This window comes from Vulpes lagopus, chromosome 6 (assembly GCF_018345385.1).
Source record: "Vulpes lagopus strain Blue_001 chromosome 6, ASM1834538v1, whole genome shotgun sequence".
Lineage (NCBI taxonomy): Eukaryota > Metazoa > Chordata > Mammalia > Carnivora > Canidae > Vulpes > Vulpes lagopus.
Genome location: NC_054829.1, coordinates 33,535,085 through 33,555,169, shown reverse-complemented (window position 1 = coordinate 33,555,169; position 20,085 = coordinate 33,535,085). Strand labels below are relative to the sequence as shown.

At 35.7% G+C, this 20,085-nt stretch overlaps 2 protein-coding genes across 13 annotated transcripts in view; both read left to right on the top strand.

Annotated features, from left to right (window-relative positions):
• Positions 1-20,085, top strand: part of FUT8 (fucosyltransferase 8) — a 287,889-nt gene that overhangs the window by 222,352 nt on the left and 45,452 nt on the right. For all 12 annotated transcript variants that reach the window (XM_041758780.1, XM_041758777.1, XM_041758783.1 and 9 more), the window contains one exon: positions 9,808-10,045. In XM_041758780.1, the coding sequence (XP_041614714.1) occupies positions 9,808-10,045 (238 nt within the window). The remainder of the gene's footprint in view (positions 1-9,807; positions 10,046-20,085) is intronic.
• Positions 5,396-6,318, top strand: LOC121493130 (transcription factor BTF3-like). The gene has a single exon (XM_041758789.1). The coding sequence runs from the start codon at positions 5,764-5,766 to the stop codon at positions 6,061-6,063; it is 300 nt and encodes a 99-aa protein (XP_041614723.1). The 5' UTR covers positions 5,396-5,763; the 3' UTR covers positions 6,064-6,318.

Genomic DNA, 20,085 nt, shown 5'->3' with positions numbered 1-20,085 from the left:
AAAACATTTGAAGGTGCTTGAGGTTATACTAACTCTTCTGTACATTTGTGTAGGATGGGCAGAGTCTGGGTTCTCAGGTAACTTAGCTTTTCTTCTCTAGCCTTGTTTACATTAGATTCTTGGATGAGAAAGTTAGACTTGGTCTCATTCTTTCTCTTCCTTCCTTTGTGGCTTTTATAGTAGCAGAAAATATTACCAAGGTTGCTCTGGTGTACTTATCTCTTGAACCTGAAGTAGAGATATTTTTAGACACCACCTGGAATACCTAGAGATGACAGACTACTGTGTCAAAGATCCACAGTAGAAATCCCCCATAATGTTTGTTGCTTTCTACTGGATTTGTAGAATTTCCATCTTTAAAAAAAATGGCTTTAGAACATTCAATAGAGACTTCTAGGCAAAGAGCAAAAAGTTTAAGAATGCGTTTAACTAAGCCAATTGTTGCTCTACTTACTAGGATCTTTCCTCTTCTATAATTGTATAGACCTTTGCTTCAGTGTGTCAGGATTACAGCCTGTAAACTATGCATCTTGATATCTTTTCTCCATTAAGTTTCCCCACTTAAAATCTTATAAAATACCTAAAGGAACATTGATTTCCTGCAGCATTTGTTAGCCTGTATGTGCCTCAACTATTGTATTGTTCTTAGTACTTGCAACAAATTGTTCTTTGCTAGAAGGGTAGAAAGGACACCTAGATACTATCTTAACTTTACTATGAAAATAATCTTGTTTAATGTGTTAAAAGACAATAATTTACAGTCCTGGCTTTTAAAAATGAGAATGCTTTTTAACTCTGTCTTTCATGGTTATTAACTATGCCCAGAGTCTTTGTTTTAATTACCACAGTGCAGTATTCCAGTTCTTTTATTTGCTTCATTACCTTTTCTCCTTCAGTTCTGAAAATAATTTTAGAGAAATAAAATCAGACTATTTCCAATACAGTGAAATGTTTTCACTACACTATTAATGAATCTTTTCTTTATCACCAACACAAAGCTAGATGTTGCAGATCTTTTTAAACAAACAAATTAAAAACTATTTAGTGATTAGAGCAAAGAGCACAATAAAATTTAACTTACTTGGCTCAGTCCTTTGGTTTTTCTGACCTCTCTTCATTGGAACTAGGAGCTATGGCTTAACTACTCCCTAGAGAAGACATGCTGTTAGAGAGTTGCTGGAAGGATCCTCGGGGTTTTGATGTGTGTGTGTGCGTGTGTGTGTGTGTGTGTGTGTGTGTGTGTGTAAAATGGAATATTATTCAGCCACAAAAATAAGAAAACCTGCTTTTGCAAGATGGATGAACCTGGAGGACTTTATGCTGACTGAATAAGACACAGACAAATATTGCATGATCTCATATGTGCAATCTAAAAAAGTCAAATTCATGAAAGCAGAGAATAGTACAGTAATAACCAGGAGCAAGGAGCTGGGGGAAATGGAGAAATGTTGACCAAAGGTACAAAGGTTCACTTATGTGGGAGGAGTAGGTTCTAGAGATCTAATGTACAGCATGCTGACTATAATTAATAATACTGACATTATATACTTGAAATTTGATCTCAAGTGATCTCCCCACCAAAAAGTAAATTGTTGGGGATCCCTGGGTGGCTGAGAGGTTCAGCGCCTGCCTTTGGCTCAGGGTGTGATCCTGGAGTTCCAGGATGGAATCCCACATCGGGCTCCCTGCATGGAGCCTGCTTCTCCCTCTGCCTGTGTCTCTACCTCTCTCTCTCTCTGTGTCTCTCATGAATAAATAAATAAATAATTTTAAAAATTGTAACAATATGAAACAATAGCTATGTTAATTAGCTTGATTGTGGTAATTATTACATGGTGTGTATGTATATATATCAACATGTTGTACATTTTAAATATATTCAATTTTTATTCATCAAGTATACATATGTCCATAAAGCTGGGGAGTAACCAGATAAGTGCTCTGAGTGCACTTCTTGTTGAATCTTGTATTAAAGACGTCATGGGAAGATAGATAAGAGCATTGAACAATAGATTGAGAGAGCCAAATTCTAAATTCTAGCTTGTCACCAATTAATTTATTTTCGTCACTGTCAGCTTGACATCATCTTTGTCTCCCTACATGCAATTCAATTGAACTAATGGTTATTGAGCATTTATTCTTTGCAAGAGATGCCTGGAGATATTATGTCCAGTTTATATTGACTAAACTTTTTTGTTTGTTGTGAATTTAGCCTTTTAATGTAATGTTTTTGGTCTGTAGTAAATCTAGGCAGATAAGAGGAAAATTACATGGTACCTGGAAAATTTTCCTCTGAAGAGCCTTTTACTTGAGCCTATTGGAAACCTAAATAGTTGTGGGCAAAAGGCATTATCTTTGATTTAATTTAAAAGCCATGGAATCCATACTATTTTATAATGTTACATCATTAATTCACAATTACTACTGGTTTATTACTAGGTGAAGGCAGTGGAAACTTCTAAATCTTAGCAGTGCCTACTTAATATAAGAATAATTCTGGTTTGCTAGTTGATTCAAAACTATTCTTTTTTAGCAAAGTAGAGATTAAAATGGCTTTTTGTAATTTGAAATACATTCAAAAGTATTTTATTTGTATTTATTTTAACCAAAGTAAAAAAGATTAAAATATTTCAGCGTTATGATGATGCCTTTAGTGAATTAGTAATCATTTAGGTTTAAGAGATGCTGCTTCTCTTAATGTACCATCTTAGAGGCATATTGATTTTAATATACTTCTCAATTTTGATTTATAGGATAATGAGAACAAACACTGCTTTTGGTTCTATTGATCTAGGATCATTCTTGGAACTAGCAGTGTCAGAAAAAATGCCTCAGATAGTGTTTAAAAAAAAAAAACTGAAGAGAAGGAAACTGAATACAGAAGAACCCTATTTTATCTTAAGTCCTTATCTCTTGATTTATATGTACTATAGTGTTAACTTTGCAGCAGAAGTATAACTGTAAAAATGTTACATAACATTGTTAGCTTATAAAGCTCCATAATTGGACCACCTTGTAGCACTAAATGCAAAAGATACTGCATTTATCCATTGTGAAATAATGTCTCTTGAGATTATGAGGATAAATGAGATAGTATGTTTGAATTAGCTTTGAGCATATACCGTGTCATTTAGCTTCCTTGTATCTGAGAAGGAAGGGATGGGTACGCAGAAAGAGATTGTGGAGGGAGGGAATTTTTGTCACAATTTTAAATTAAGAAAATGAGGCAAAAATCACACAATTTAATTCATAACAGAGACTAAATTAGAACAAAATTTTATCTTAAACCTCTCTATGCAAAGTTCCTTAACTAAGCATGTTGTCTCAAGTAATTTTGACAAAATTACCTCCTGTTTCAAAAACTTGAATAATCATCATCATTGCAAGGAAGAATATATGAGCCTATTAATGACTTTGACTTCAAGAAGACCCTATATATAAAAATCCCACATTACAAGTATAATTTAGAGAGTTTATAATTTTACTTTGCCCTTAACCATCATTCTTTACAATATAGACTCTTATTTAATAATGAAAAAAAAAGTACTTTTACTTGGCATTTCAAAAACTACAATAAATTATACCTTTTAAGGTTTAACTTAAATACAAATTTTTCTTCATAACCCTTTCCAGTCCAGCTGAAAGTGATTTTTCTTAATCTATTGGATTGTCATCTCCTGAGTTTTATTGTATATATTAAGTGTTTAATAAATACTTATTTAATGAACAAAAGTTCACCTATACTTGGTCAGTGAGTGATACTCAAGGCAGGAAGAGGTGAGACCTTCTTGCTCTTATGTCTTGGGGACATAAGAGGTGTACTTTCAATCTGTATTTCCCCATCTTCCACTCTAAGATGAGAAGTACTTCCTAGTAGGACTTCTGCTGGGGATGTATCCTATGATATTCTATGCACACGCGTGGGTATGTGTCTGTGTGTGTGTGTGTGTGTGTGTGTGTGTGTGTGAGATGAGTGGAGAGTGTCATAAAAGGAAAGGAGGGGAAAGATTGAAAGAATGACAATATAGAACAAAGCAATATGCCCGCATCCTTGTATAAGGATGAGAACTGATAACTGTATAGAGATAACTGATAGAGAATTAGAATAACTGATAGAGAATTAGAAAATAAAATGCATTAGGCATACTAGAAACAATTGAAAAACAGGTTTTATCATCAGAAATAGCTACCCTGTTAAAGTGTTAGCATAATTATAGCTTCTTTTAGTAATGAGGCCCTTCTGTATATGCTTGCTTATGGATGAGACATACCTGCAAGCCTTTTGCAGACAGAAAGTGTAAAACCAGGATCAGTGGCAATTGACAAAGACTATTTGGTAAGAAATTTGAAGATTATGCATACATATATATGCGCACACTTGTGTGTGTGTAACAAAGGTTCTGTGTCCCCTTTATAGGCTCCTATAAATATCTGTTACTACTCTGTAACAGTGATGGGTAACAAAGACTTAGGTCAGGTAAAGGTTGTCCCATAAGGATCCTTTCTATCTGAATAAATCCTTGCCCATCTCAGAATTGTTGCTTTGTTTATCTTATAAATATCTGCTTGTTTTTTTCTAGACATTTATTCTGGTGAACCTAATCTTATGATAGAAACACACATGTATTTTTTTCTATTTTTCACTGTCTCTTTGCCTTTCTGTGAACAAGATGTTTTGAATTTTTCAGACTTGGAAATATTTTTGTGAAAAAATTGAGCCGTGACTCTGAGCTTCTTCAGTACTTTGGTAACTGTTCTTATTCTAGTCATTCATTTTATCTTCTCTTACTGCTAGCCTCTGCCTTGGACTCTTCCATTGATTACCCTGTATATTTGTAGACCTTTTTAATTCCAGAACCAAACATAATGGATTTTTTTCCTTTCTCCATGTTACCTATGATTTAACAGATTTAATATATTCTTGATTTAGCTTGGTTTGAGGAGCACTAAAACTCTTGAATTGAGCTTAATTTCATAAACTGGCCATTTCTTTCTTTTAAGATTCAGTTCTTGTGCTCAAAGCATTGCATTCTAATTAAACTCTCGAAGCATAAGCGGTGTGCCTGTCTTAAATGCATATGTCGGGCAGTCCAGGTGGCTCAGCAGTTTAGCACCGCCTTCAGCCCAGGGTGTGATCCTGGAGACCCGGGGTCGAGTCCCATGTTGGGCTCCCTGCATGGAGCCTGCTTGTGTCTCTGCTCCTCTGTGTGTGTGTCTCTCATGAATAAATAAATCTTTTAAAAAAATAAATGCATATATATCTTCTCTTTATTTAAAAAAAGTCTTAGTTTCAAATGTTTAATTATTATGTCCCCTCACTCTTTTTTCCTTGAAAGAAAATGAAGATTAATGTAAGACATAATAGGAAAAAAAAAAACATAATAGGAAAAACTGGATGTGATGTTATGGGATCTCTGTACTCTTTGCAATAATTCTATATATCTAAAAACTGTTCTAGCCTCTAGCTGCCATCTTGCGTCCCCGCGTGTGTGCGCCTAACCTCAGCTGGTCCGCCCGAGATCCCCCGAGCGCTAACCCTAGTCCCCCGCGCGGTCCCATTTGCACTCCAACAAGATGAAAGAAACTATCATGAACCAGGAGAAACTCGCCAAACTGCAAGCACAAGTGCGCATTGGTGGGAAAGGAACTGCTCGCTGAAAGAAGAAGGTGGTTCATAGAACAGCTACAGCAGATGATAAAAAACTTCAGTTCTCCTTAAAGAAGTTAGGGGTAAACAGTATCTCTGGTATTGAACAAGTGAATATGTTCACAAACAAAAGAACAGTGATCCATTTTAACAACCCTAAAGTTCAGGCATCGCTGGCAGCGAACATGTTCACCATTACAGGCCATGCTGAGACAAAGCAGCTGACAGAAATGCTACCCAGTATCTTAAACCAGCTTGATGCAGACAGTCTGACTAGTTTAAGAAGACTGGCTGAAGCTCTGCCCACACAATCTGTGGGTGGAAAAGCACCACTTGCTACCAGAGAGGATGATGATGATGAAGTTCCAGATGTTGTGGAGAATTTTAATGAAGCTTCCAAGAATGAAGCAAACTGAATTGAGTCAACTTCTGAAGAAGATAAAACTTGAAGAAGTTACTGGGAGCTGCTATTTTATATTATGACTGCTTTTTAAAATTTTGTTCATGGATCTGATAAAATATAGATCTCTAATATTTTTAAGCCCAAGCCCCTTGGACACTGCAGCTCTTTTCAGTTTTTGCTTATACACAATTCATTCTTTGCAGCTAATTAAGCTGAAGAAGCCTGGGAATAAAGTTTGAAACAAAGTTAATAAAGTTCTTTGCCTAGGAAAAAAATTTTTTTAAAAAAATTTAAAAAATAAAATAAAAACTTCTAAAAAAAGGTCTATTGAAAATATATAACGAATATTTTCTTTTGTATTCATAGGGATTTTAGAGATATTCAAGTGCTGTATTTCTTACAAATCTTGAAAAATCTGACAAATGTCAGTGTTCTTTATATGCCCTTTTGATAAACTATTGAATTAAAATAAAGCTTTGGGTCAGTTTGAGAATGTTACTTATTCCCAGGATTATTCTATAATATTGGATAGAAAGTAAGTGATATTAGTCTTTCAATAGCACATCTCATACTCTTCTGTTCCCCTCAAATCTTTTGCAGCTAAACCAACTGGAGTTCAAAAGTGAAAAGAATCAGCAACTCTAGTACTTGATTGGGAAAACAGTATTGACCAAATCTTGCTGAATTTTATGTGGATTCTCTCAAATTCATAAGGGTTCTAACTCTTCAGAGGGCTCTTGATGAACAAGAGCTTTGATTTTAAAAAGATCAGCCTGCTATGGCACATTTGATCTTAAAAGATACCTCTTCTGAAAGTAACCATGTTGCATTTTCCCTTCCCAGCTTTTCCTTCAGAATCATTTTATACCATCACATTCCTAACTTTTGTTTCTAGGGCTCTTCTTGACAGAACAGATGATATCCCTGAAGATTAGTTTTAGGTTTGTGGTTTGGCAACTGCTTTTTTTCAAGACTCATATAAACTAAGAACCTGTGAGAGAAGCAGGCTCCCGGTGGGGAGCCTGATGCGGGACTCCGTCCCAAGACCCAGGGATCATGACCTGAGCCAAAGGCAGATACTTAAGCACTGAGCCACCCAGGTGCCCCAGAGTTGAAGCTTTAGAATAAAAAAAGGCATCTCTCATTAACTAACCCTATCACATCCACTGTTAGATAATAATAAGTGTTTTAACCACTTGCTGTTCATCTTATAGCAGGGTACACAAATAGAAAAATGGACCTCCTGATTAAAAATTGGCATAACAGTGGTTGGGCAAATGGGTGAAGTAAAGGGGTTTAAGAGGTAAACAAACTTCCAGTTGTAAAATAGTCACAGAGATGAAGAGTAAAGCATAGGGAATATAGTCAATAATACTGTAATGATGTTTGGTGACAGATGGTGAACACACTTATGATGAACATTGAGCAATGTATAGAATTGTTGAATCATTATGTTGTACACCTAAAACTACCATAACACTGTATGTTAATTATACTTCAATGACTAAAAAGTTGACATAATACAGTCTCAAGACAGTATAGAACATAGTCTACATTGTATTGTGAAAATTACTAGTAGCCATCATCAAGATTAGGGTTTTTTTTTTAAATCCTGTAACTAACATCTTGTAATTATTAATCATATTTTTTATTCAGTAGTTTCACTTCCATAATGAAAAGTACATTTTGTTTGTGACACTTGACTCTAGAGGAAGATGGAATTAATAGGTAAATTATAGTTTTTCATTTAAGATTATTTGAGTTTCAGCTGGGAAGGTAAGCACAGCATGCTGAAGGACAGCTAGCATATTTCACTTTTTTCATAAAGATCTTAATGTATGCAACTTTGAGTTCAGAGATGATCATACTTACATGTTCTGAATGATACAGAAATGAAAGTATTTTTTTCAGTGTAACTGCTTCATTTCATATTTGTTTTTTTTTCTTTAAAGACACATTTATTCAGCGTCATGATCAGACTATTACATTTAGCAATCAACAGCATGGGTGCAAAAAAAAAAATCTACATTAAAACCCTTTGTTGGAATGCTTTACACTTTCCACAGAACAGAAACTAAAATAACCTGTTATACAATTAGTCACAAATACAGTCCTCGAGTTTTTTGCCCATACACATGAGTATTGTCTAAAACATGTCTTCTGGGGATCCCTGGGTGGCGCAGCGGTTTGGCGCCTGCCTTTGGCTCAGGGCGTGATCCTGGAGACCCGGGATCGAATCCCACATCAGGCTCCCGGTGCATGGAGCCTGCTTCTCCCTCCGCCTGTGTCTCTGCCTCTCTCTCTCTCTCTCTCTCTCTGTGACTATCATAAATAAATAAAAAAAAAAAAAATTAAAACATGTCTTCTTTGTAGCAGCTAGGCCCTGCCACCACTGTGCTTGGCTGAGTTCACAAATCTGTTGTAACCTGTAGCTTCCCTGTCACTTCTCTGGCTCTCCTCTCCTGCTAAGCTTTGTTTCCTGGCAGTAATTAAAACCTTCTGCCACTGCCATAGCTGCTGCTGCTGCTGGAACCGCCATAGCCACCTTGGTTTCGTGGTTTGGCAAACTATTGGCCTCCACCACCATAGGGGCCAGAGCTTCTGCCTCCAAAATTTCCTCCTTTCATGGGTCCAAAATTTGAGGATTGATTGTTGTAATTGCCAAAATTGTTATAGCTTCCGCCACCTCCAAAGTTGCTTCCGTCATTACCAAATCCGTTATAGCCATCCCCACTGCCACCGTATCCACCACCACCTCGACTGCCACCAAAGCCACCTCGACCACTGAAGTTCCCTCCACGACCAAAGTTGTCATTCGCCCCAAAACCACCTCCACGACCACCACTAAAGTTTCCAGAACCACTTCGGCCTCTTGGGCTGGACGAAGCACTAGCCATCTCTTGCTTCAATAGGGCTTTCCTTACTTCACAGTTGTGGCCATTCACAGCATGGCATTTTTGAATGACAATCTTGTCTACAGAGTCGTGGTCGTCAAAGGTCACAAAAGCAAAACCTCTCTTTTTGCCACTGCCTCGGTCAGTCATGATCTCAATCACTTCAATTTTCCCATAGTGTTCAAAATAATCTCTTAGGTGATGTTCTTCAGTGTCTTCTTTAATGCCACCGACAAAAATCTTTTTCACAGTTCAGTGGGCACCGGGTCTTTGAGAATCCTCTCGGGAGCAGCCCTCTTTGGTTCCACGACTCTTGCGTCCACCTCGTGCGGCCGGGCGTTCATGGCCGCGTCCACCTCCTCCACGGTGGCGGACGTGACGAACCCAAAGCCTCTGGAGCGCTTGGTGTTGGGGTCTCTCATTACCACACAGTCCATAAGCGTCCCCCGTTGCTCAAAATGGCTCCTCAGACTCTCATCGGTCGTTTCGAAGCTCAGGCCTCCGATGAAGAGCTTCCGCAGCTGCTCGGGCTCTTTGGGAGACTCTGACTTAGACATGACGGCGGTGGGAGGGGAGACTTTAAGGATGCTTCCTCGGCGGCGTCCGGGGCAGAAAGGAGTAATCTAACGAACGTATCTCTCATATTTGTTTCATGATATTTCCAAAGCAACTGTTCTTTTTCATTACCATCTCTCTATAATAAACTTTCCGTGGATTCTTTGAAATTCAAACCTTAAAGCTGGATGCTTTGCTTAGTAAGATACACTGGATCAGTCCTTGCTTATTATATGATTTTTGACACTTGTCATTTAGAAAAAGAAGATGACCTCTCTTCACCTTTGTTTGTCTTTTCCTCCTGACAGAATCCCAAGGACTGCAGCAAAGCCAAGAAGCTGGTATGTAATATCAACAAAGGCTGTGGCTATGGCTGTCAACTCCATCATGTGGTCTATTGCTTCATGATTGCATATGGTACTCAGCGAACACTCATCTTGGAATCGCAGAATTGGCGCTATGCTACTGGTGGATGGGAAACTGTGTTTAGACCTGTAAGTGAGACCTGTACAGATAGATCTGGCACCTCCACTGGACACTGGTCAGGTAAGAGGCCTGTATGGTATTTCACATCTCTGTATTGAACTGCCACATTCCAATTACCAGATTTCTAGGCACAGCTTTATGGCTTATGGTCATCTTTTTCTCTGGATCCATGACTGCTCTACATACCAAGGTAAAATCTAGAATGATACTTTATTTTAGAAGTGCTTTATGGGGGATCCCTGGGTGGCTCAATGGTTTAGCGCCTGCCTTCGGCCCAGGGCGTGATCCTGGAGACCCGGGATTGAGTCCCACATCGGGCTCCCTGCATGGAGCCTGCTTCTCCCTCTGCCTGTGTCTCTGCCTCTCTCTCTCTCTCTCTCTCTCTCTCTCTCTCTGTGTGTGTGTGTGTGTGTGTCTCTCATGAATAAATAAAACCTTTAAAAAAAAAAAAGGTGCTTTATGACCTATTTCATTTCTCATGTTCATTTTTATCTGGATTTAGCAAAATCACTAAGTTTTTTTAAGGAATGTAATTTATGCTTTTAATGATGATACATGATTCACTTTTTAGGGTACTTTCACATTATTGAAATCATTTGATATAATTAGCTAGTAAGGTAGACTGATATATGAGAATCTCCACCATGCATGAGAATCACCTGGGAAGGCTTGTTAAAACACGGGCTTGTGAAAACACTGGCTTGTGATTCAGTAGGTTTGGGGAGGGTGCTGAGAATTTGTATTTCTAACAAAGTTTCCAGGTCCAGAGATGACACTTTGAGAACCACTGAGACAGACCATGCAAGTACTTTTATCTCCATTTTATATTGTTGAGGCCAATGAAACCTAATTTTCTTGTGCAATTTTAATTTTATCCATGAAACATTTGATGAGGAAAAATATGAGTAGGGTACAATGCTAGACATTATCTCCAAGAATTTAGTGATAAATGAAATAAAATACAGACTTTCTTACTTCTAATCTCTTCTTTCTGTAATGATGATCTTTAAACAAGGTCTAAAGTTGGACTACCTTTGTAAAAATTGTGGTTTTATCTGTTTATAATCTTAGGCAAATTACTTAACCTAGGCCTTCAGTTCTCTCATCAGTAAAATGAGAATGATTTACTTACCTCTTTGAGTTGTTAGTAGGATTAAGTAAAGCAATATATGTAATACACATAGCACAGTACTTGATACATGAACTCTAGTAATTATTAGCTATCATTAATAGCTTTATTCGGGTAAATATACAGAGAATACCTACAGTGTGGTATATGCTGAACTAAGTGATTAGGTGAAATGCTAAGCAAGACAGTACACCATCTCTTGCATTTACATCTTGTGGAAAGTCAAAATTTTTTCAAAAGGCTGAGGTATTTCTGTTAATATAATTTGTCATGGAGCTGAGCATCTTTTTTCATAAGTTTAAAACACTGGATGTGGAATTAAGAAGCTCTGTAATTGGCAAAGTGAGTAACTTTAGTTCCTTTGTTTCTTTTTAACTTCTTTGGAAAATATCAGATAATACCGTTGACTTTTCACTGAAGTGACAGAAAAGTTAATTGGGTAATTTTTTGTAAAATGTTTTTTAAGTTGCTCTATAAAAGACTCTATATGGATTTAAAAGTATTATTTTGTGATGTGAGTTTTGTCTTCCTTAGGATGGTTTAGGAGCCTTATGGTATATACCAGCATATTTTTTCTTTGTAACTCACCCAAGTTTTAAAGTGAACCTCTTAAGCTAGAACCTTAGCTGAGCTTTAATTTTGAGGTTGCATCTTTCATTGATCTGGTCTGTAGTTTACAGCTGGTGCAAACAGATTGGGTGTCAAGGTTAGGAAGATACAGGAAAAACAGATCTGTCAGACTCATTGTGGCTTTTTCACTTTGTGAACTTGGTTTAGTTTTAAGCATCTTTGCTTGTCAAATATGTAGCCAGAGTAGGGCAAGGTTCTTGTGTTAATAGAAAAGTAAAAAGTTGGCCTCACCAGACCTACCAAATTTAGTATATAATTTGTCCTTGCCTAAAAGCTACAATTAGCTATTTGGTTTGATTTTTAGTCCTTGCTCATAGATTTTGTAGTCTGTAGTGGCAACTACAGGATATGAAGGCTAGACAGGCTTGAATATGAAACCTGCAGAATTTCTTAATGTTATAGTTAAACAGGTTCTAGAAATCATCCTTCTTTTATTTATGTGAATTCTAAGGCCAAATAGATACCACATGGTTTATCCAGGATCATGCAGCTTATAAATGACAGAACTGTGGTTGGCACATTGACTTCTACCTACCTTCAGTTTACATCCTTCCCAGTAAACTCATGCCAAACACCTTACCCATTAGAACAAGGACAGCCATCAAGATTGTCCTGAATGTCTAGGAATTAAATAAAATTACTAATTTATTTCTTCCCCCTGTCCTGTAACTTTTTCCAGACCTTCCATATAATTTCCACTGAAGAGTTATCAGTGGTATTTTCTTCTCAGTCATTTGCAGTCCTTGGTTAGCCATTTTATTATTGTAACACAGAATTATGATTTTAATTTATAGACCTTTCCTTTATCACTACAGATATTCTATAAAATCATATATTTTTCTTTGTGCTAATGAATTATACTGTGCCTGTTGGACACCTTTAATTAATTAAACTAGTGATTATTTTCAGTATGCTTGCAGAATTCATTGTAACTAACGTAATTTAGATGCTAATCGGTTATCTAAAAGGAGGAAGAGATTTATATTTGAGCTTAGAATATTTAATTTTCATGAAAGCTGTGGTGGCCATCCACTTCTGTTTCTGTTTTTATATGTAACTTGTATTTGTACCTTTTGGAGAAACTAACATATTTCTAGAATTAGAGGAAATAAAATGAATTTTAATTAGTTCTTTAACATTAATTCTTTAGTTAGCCATAAATCAACTACTGCATCTGTTATTGTACTGACTTGTATAAAGAATCGTGGGATATTTCCCCTGGCACCACTACCATGAAATTATTGTTGTTTATACACACTTGACATGATGTGCCTGCAGGTGGAATTTTGTGATTTCTATTGAAATCTGTCACCAGTACAGGAATTAGTATGCACATCTGATCATTTAAGTATCTAAATCATACCTTGTTATAGGTTGAGTTTTGTTTTTCTCCTTCATTATATATGAAACCTTATCCTTTGCAGTAAGTAATTTCATTAAGTGAAGCAAAATATTCAAAATTATGCTTCCAGTTAAAATCATCATCATCATTATCATCATCATCATCTTGCCCATTCCCTCTAGATGTTGTGTTAAAGTTGCTGATAAAATGATCAATTTATTTTTCTATACATACAATTTATTTTTCTATATATACAAGCTGTTTCCTAAATCTGAACTAACTACATGTAATAAGACTGATTATTCCAAATAGATTCATGATGATAATTCAGAATGGAATTTTGGTGTTTAGTGGCTTGAAGTATTCTTCCAACAATTATTGATCTGATTTTCAATATATATTAACTATTTTGAGCTGTTCCAATGACCAGCTTCCAAAATGCTTATCTAGTTGATCTACTCTTGAGTAGATGATTTAGCAACAAAGAACCTCAACCATTTTTTTTAAAGATTTATTTATTCATGATAAATAACACACAGAGAGAGAGAGAGAGGCAGAGACGCAGGTAGAGGGAGAAGCAGGCCCCATGCAGGGAGCCGGTCGTGGGACTCAACCCCAGGTCTCCAGGATCACTCCCCGGGCTGCAGGCGGCGCTAAACCGCTGCGCCACCAGGGCTGCCCAGAACCTCAACCATTTAAACTCAATTCTCCACTCTTTATTCTATTTTAAAAATTGAACATTTATTCAGTTGAGCAGTTAAACCACTTTGGCTGTTTAAATTTCCTTCCATTGTCTTTTTCCACTGTTTTAATAAAAAATTAAGACCTAATTGATAGGTATAATTGGAAAAAAATATTTTAAGTGAAAATAATGACTAGTAACAAGAAAGTATTTTCTAAATATGATAAAATTTAATGCCCTAACGGTGCCTGATTTAAGTATATCTTTAGGTAGAGTGCCATTTGCTGTATTTAATTATCAAAACTGGATGGCTACTTCCTCTCCATACCTCCAAACCTCCAAAAACGTTTTGATCAAAGAGTTTTATTTGTCATTTTTATATGGAGGCAATTTTAAAATAAAGTAATTTAATAAAAGCACCTGCTCTGTGCCAGGCACCCTACTGGACTACATGAAGATAAACATGGTCGCTGCCCCGTCAGGGACAGCCTAGGGGGAAAGACAGACAACTGAATGTAATGTGAAAATATATTGTGATATGGGTAAGTTGATAGGACTCTGAAGCACATATCTAACACATATTTGAGTTTCTTCTGGAAGAAATGATTTTTAAACTGAGACCCAAAATATGAATAGGAGTCCATGAGGTAGAGATATGATAGAAGAATTTTCTGTCATTGGGCATCACGTGTGGAAAAGAGAGGCAAGAGAGCACAGAATCACTAGGGGAACTAGAAGTAGTTCCTTGTAGAGTTTGATTATTGAGAGACTAAAATTTTGCTTTGAAAACATGTTGTTTGTCAGGTTTCCATTTGGATGACTGTATGATTCTATTCCTCCCCTAAAACCAATAGACTTTAATTCAAGACTCAAAGCCCTTTGTTTTGTTTTTGCAGCAGAGAGGGGCAAAGTTACAAATTAATTGGCTTTCAGCTGGCTTTTGGTGTCATTTAGGAACCAATAAACTTTTTTTTAATAAAAAAAATTTTTGTTTTATTTGTAATATCTTTTAGACTTTACTCTTGGTAAATTTTAAAAAGCTGACAAATACTACAAACTCATAAAATTCAGAAAAAAAAGATATTTTTATTAAGTCAATTTTACAACTCTATTTTCCCTACATTTTAAAATTAGATAATTTCTATATGACAACAATTTGCATTATCATTTTATGGAAAGAATAGGAAGATAATTCAGTCTTCAGCTTGGCTGATCAAATAATTTTTCCAGTTTTATTGAGATATATTATAACGTATTAATTTAAAATATACAACATAATGATTTAATATGGGCATATATTGTGACAAGATTACTGCAATAAATTTAGTTACCATCCATCATTTAATCTTAATATACTTAAAATTTTTAAGGAGGCTGCCATAAGCCTCCATCTCAATATTTTTTCTATACTAACACATCCGAGATAGAGGATTTACTCCCACCCATAACAGTGGCTCACCGTAGTTAGTGATTTTTAAACTGGTTGAGTTTGGGAGCAAGAGGTACAGGGTTTGGAGAGTGAATTGGTGCCATATGTAGTTGAAAAGCAAGATGTCAGTGCTTCAAGATTCTAAGTCTATCTGTCCTATTCCCCACTTCTCTGAGAATTACTGATCTAAGCAAGTATCATTACAGGTACATAAGGACTTTTGTTTCAACCTGTGTGGCTTTTGTTTTACTATTCATGGTTCATAAAAGAAAGATCTTTATTTCAGGAATGCAAAATACCAGATTATATTTTGTGTGTCTCAGAAGAACTCAAACTACTTTTCACTATGACATTGCCTTTATCTTTAGCTTCCCACTTGAGGACATAAAAGGAAACCTTTGATGTCTCATTTATAATTATGAAATACAGTATTAGAGAGCTGAAGCTTTGACCACACAGCAGCCTTGTCCAGAGTGAGCTCACATAGATGTTTATTTCTAAATTTATCAAATACTTCTCAAATTGAATTATAAGGAACCTGGGGAAGTGAGTCAGAGGCTTATGGACTGTCAGGATAAATAAACACGGTACATTTTCCTGGACTATTAATTTATTTGCTGGTATATAAGTTAAATCCTTTCAAGTAATAAAACAAACAGGATATTATAATGGAGTAAAATGAAAAATTTGATGAAACATCAAACTTCAGTCCATTGGTTTAGACAAAACTTCCTAAGTAATATAAGTTTACCCTCCTCTGCTTCTGCTGTTATTGGAAGCATTTTGGTGGAAAACTTTAAGAAATGCCATTTTGTATTTAAATTTTTAGTTGTTTATTTTATCTTTAAGGGGAAACTCCAAAGGGCAATAGGCCCTAGGTCTCCTTAGTTATTTACACAATGCCAAGAACTTGATCAGAACACAATAAATGCAACAAAAGAAACAAATCAAACCTACCTCTCCTGCATTCTGATCCATATCTCAAACTGTTACCCTGCAATGCTGTATGAAGCACTTTTACCAAATTGTAGATTTTGTTTATTAAAAAAATAGTTTATCACTAAAATGAATCTTTTTAGCAGTATATTCTGGCCTTTTTAGACCAGGTTTCTGGCAGACTTTAGAGGAGGTTCCTGGCAGAGTGAGTTCAGAGATAAAAAGAGGTATGATTTAGAAAGTAGCAATACATAATTAGCATTAAAGTCATTGTGGAGTAGACACAATTTCATTGGAAAAGTTGTTTTTTTTTTTAAATCTCTTATTTCTAGTTCGAACCTACCCAAGGTTGCTAGAGCTAGAAATAGAATTGAGGCACTCTTATTTCCTATGCAGTGACTGGGCCACATAGTCATGATGCCAGTCTCAGAAGTTATCATTGGTTTTGTAAATACAGATATGCTTTTTATGTTATGTTATATTTTTTATCTTAAAAATTTGCTGTAAATTGAATTATTGTCAATTAAATCAAGTTATGTTTTAAACATTTTAGTGGAGCTATGTATGTAAAGGATTTTTTCCTAAAGTAAAGAATCCTTCTTCTAATATGATCAAGTAGTACCCAGATTCATCACTTGTTTTTCCTTCCCTCCCTCCCTTCCTTCCACCTTCTTTCCTTTTTCAAATGATTGGATTTTTCTGTTTTCCTGAGGCACATCTATGTAAGTCTTTGAGGCTTAGTCACATTTGACTTTTGATTCGAATATCAAAGTATGTAAATGAAGAATGCAGTCTTTCAGTAGCATTTTGATAAGAGTTCTGTTTGTTTAAAACATGTGGATCTTATCAAGTTTAGAAATGTTTCTACAAATAAAATAAGTATTGAAATGATAAAGTCAAGAATCCCTCCTAGCTCTTTTGGTTAGTTTTATATGCAAGAGCTCTGGATATGATATAAATCTAGAATTTTCTTATCTTTCTTCCTTGAGTTTATATAAGTTATAGGCTAATTCCATGGAATAGGAAGATAATAGTCTATGATCATTAGTGGAATTATACATATCCTTTCTTTCCTTCCAAAAGGATATTGCTGAGTAAGAAAGCTCAGTAGAGATTTATACATTAGGTAACGGTATAAAATATATTTTATATATATGTAATTTAGATAATAGACATTCCTTCTCACACATTTTCCTTGCCTTTAGCAGAAGATCAGAAGCAGATTACAGAATTATAAAATCCCTGATACTTTAGCGATCACTATTCTTTCTCCTGTTTTGCTGCCTAGGAAGCTAGGAATAAAAATATTCCTGATTGTATTGAAAAGGATTAGATCTGAGTTCCCTACCTATTCAAAAAGAGGTACTCCTTTTCATTCAATTAAATTTTAATAAACTAATATAAGTAGCCTTCAAACAATGCAGGTTGTAAACCCTAGAAGCAAGAAATTTCAGATAGTAATGCTATAAGTCAAATTGATTTTCCTAAAAGATATAATACTACAATTAGGAGTATTATAATTCTTGTTCAAAAACTGTACAGCCAGGGCACCTGGCTGCCTCAGTTGGTAGAGCTTGTGACTCATGATGTTGGGGTTTTAAGTTCAAGCCCCACACTGAGTATAGAGATTACTTTAAAAAAAAAAAAACAACTAAAGGGGCACCTGGATTGAGCATCTCACTCTTGATTTCAGCTCAGGTCATGATCCTCAGGGTTGAGAGATTGAATCCAGTGTAGAGCTCTGCACTGGGCATGGAGCCTGCTTGAGATTTTCTCTCTCCATCTTAAATTTTTTCAAGGTACAACTGCTACACAAATACCGTATATTTATTTGAGTATAAATATAAATGGGCACATTTGTATTTATAATATTTTTTAAAATGAAGCTTCTAAGAAAACAGGGTAGTGTGCTAGACATCAAGTAAAACTAGTATTCCTAGATGCTGTCAGGGATATAAAGATAAAAAAGATCTAATCCCTGCCCTTCAGGAATTTGCAGTAAGTATGGTAAGACCCATAAATCTATTAATGTAACAAAGACCAGATATGATAAGTGTCATAAGAGTGGTATAAAGTTCTGTGGGCCATCAGAGGATAGAGAAATTGTTTCTGGCTGAGGAAATTAAAGACATCACTGGGAGCATAAGCTAGGCCTTTACAGAATGAGGAAAGGCGTAGTCAATAAGGACAAGTCAATGTCTTTGATTTGGAATCAGGAGTTATTAGCGTGTAGCTTTAGTGTCCCACAATGTTTTTAAATATCTGGTCTGTGTACCTTACAGAGTTATGAGGATTCAAAGTGATAGTGTATTAGACAATGCTTTATATATTTTAAACCACCTTGTATGTTTATTAGCACTTTAGCTTTATGGGAACAAAGCAAAATAATAACATAATTAGGTCATGGGATTTCAGCAAGGGTTTCTTTTGAGAAACTTTGACAACCAACATTAATGGAATTTAAAAGTACCCAGTGGCTTTTGGTGAAACTCATTCAGAAATATAAATGAAAACAGAAGAGACAAAGATATGCCAAAGAGACAAAGATAACCATCCCTTTTTTAGAGGAAAGATTTTCTTATGGTAGAAATAAGTGTTAGTGAGGATGTGTTAGTTTTGTACTTGTACTGTTGGTGGGGATGCAAACTGGTGTGCCATTGTGGAAATCAGTATGGGGGTTCCTCAAAAAGTTAAAAATAGAACTACCCTACAATCCAGTAATCACACTATTGGGAATTTGTCCAGAAGATACAAGAACACTAATATACAGGGATACATATACCCTGTGTTTATTGTAGCATTGTTTACAATAACCAAATTATGGAAGCAGCCCAAGGGTCCATTGATAGATGAATGGATAAAGAAAATATGGTGTATATGTATGTGTTTGTGTGTATGTGTGTGTGTTTATGTATAATGGAATATTACTCAGCCACAAAAAGAAGGAGATCTTATCATTTGCAACAACATTGGTGGAGCTGGAGCTAGAGAGGATAATGCTAAACCAAATAAATCAGTCAGAGAAAGACAAATACCATATGATTTCACTCATGTGAAATTTAAGAAACAAAACAAATAGCAAAGGGGATAAAGAGAGAGAGAGAGAGAGAGAGAAACCAAGAAACAGACTCTTAACGATAGAGAACAAACTGATGGTTACCAGAGAGGAGGAGGGTAGCAGGGAATGGGTGAAATAGACAGTGGGAATCAAGGAACGCACTTGTAATGAGCACTGGGTGTTGCTGGGAAGTGTTGAATCACTACAGTATACACTTAAAGCTAATTACAGTGTATGTTAATGCTACTAGAATTTTAAAAACATTACCTTATGGCTTGTTATGGGTGACCATCTTAGAGGCATCCATTTATATTATACAGTGTTAATAAGTTAACATGTAGTTCATTCACATACTGCATCTTATTGTAAATATGTGTCATAATTTGTGTATTTCCTCATTGATGGACAGTTAAATTATTTCTAGTTTTTCCCATTACAAACAATAATGAATGAATATCTTTGTGCCTGTCTCCTTGGGCATATGTGTTAGTTACTCTAGGGCAGTGCTTATAAAAGTTTTTCACATCTTACTGTATGTTAAATATATCTTTACTGCCCATATTATCACCTGGGAGGTACTGGTATATGATAAAGCTGTAGAGATCTCTATGACAGTGTATTACAAAAAAAAATATATATATATATATATATATGTGTGTGTGTATATATATATATGTGTGTGTGTGTGTGTATATATATATATCTTAGGCTCTAAAAAAAGGGATAGGCAAAATGTAGTCCTCAGCCAAACTCAGCTCCCCACTATTTTGATAGTTTTACTAGAATACACCCATGCCCATTTGTTAACATAGTGTCTATGGCTGCTTTCATACGATAGTAGCAGAGTTGAATAGTTGCAACGAGACTATATGGCCTGCAAAGCTAAAATATTTA

Coding starts and splice junctions, on each gene's coding strand:
- LOC121493130 (XM_041758789.1), top strand. CDS start 5,764: ATGTTCACAAACAAAAGAACAGTGATCCATTTTAACAACCCTAAAGTT.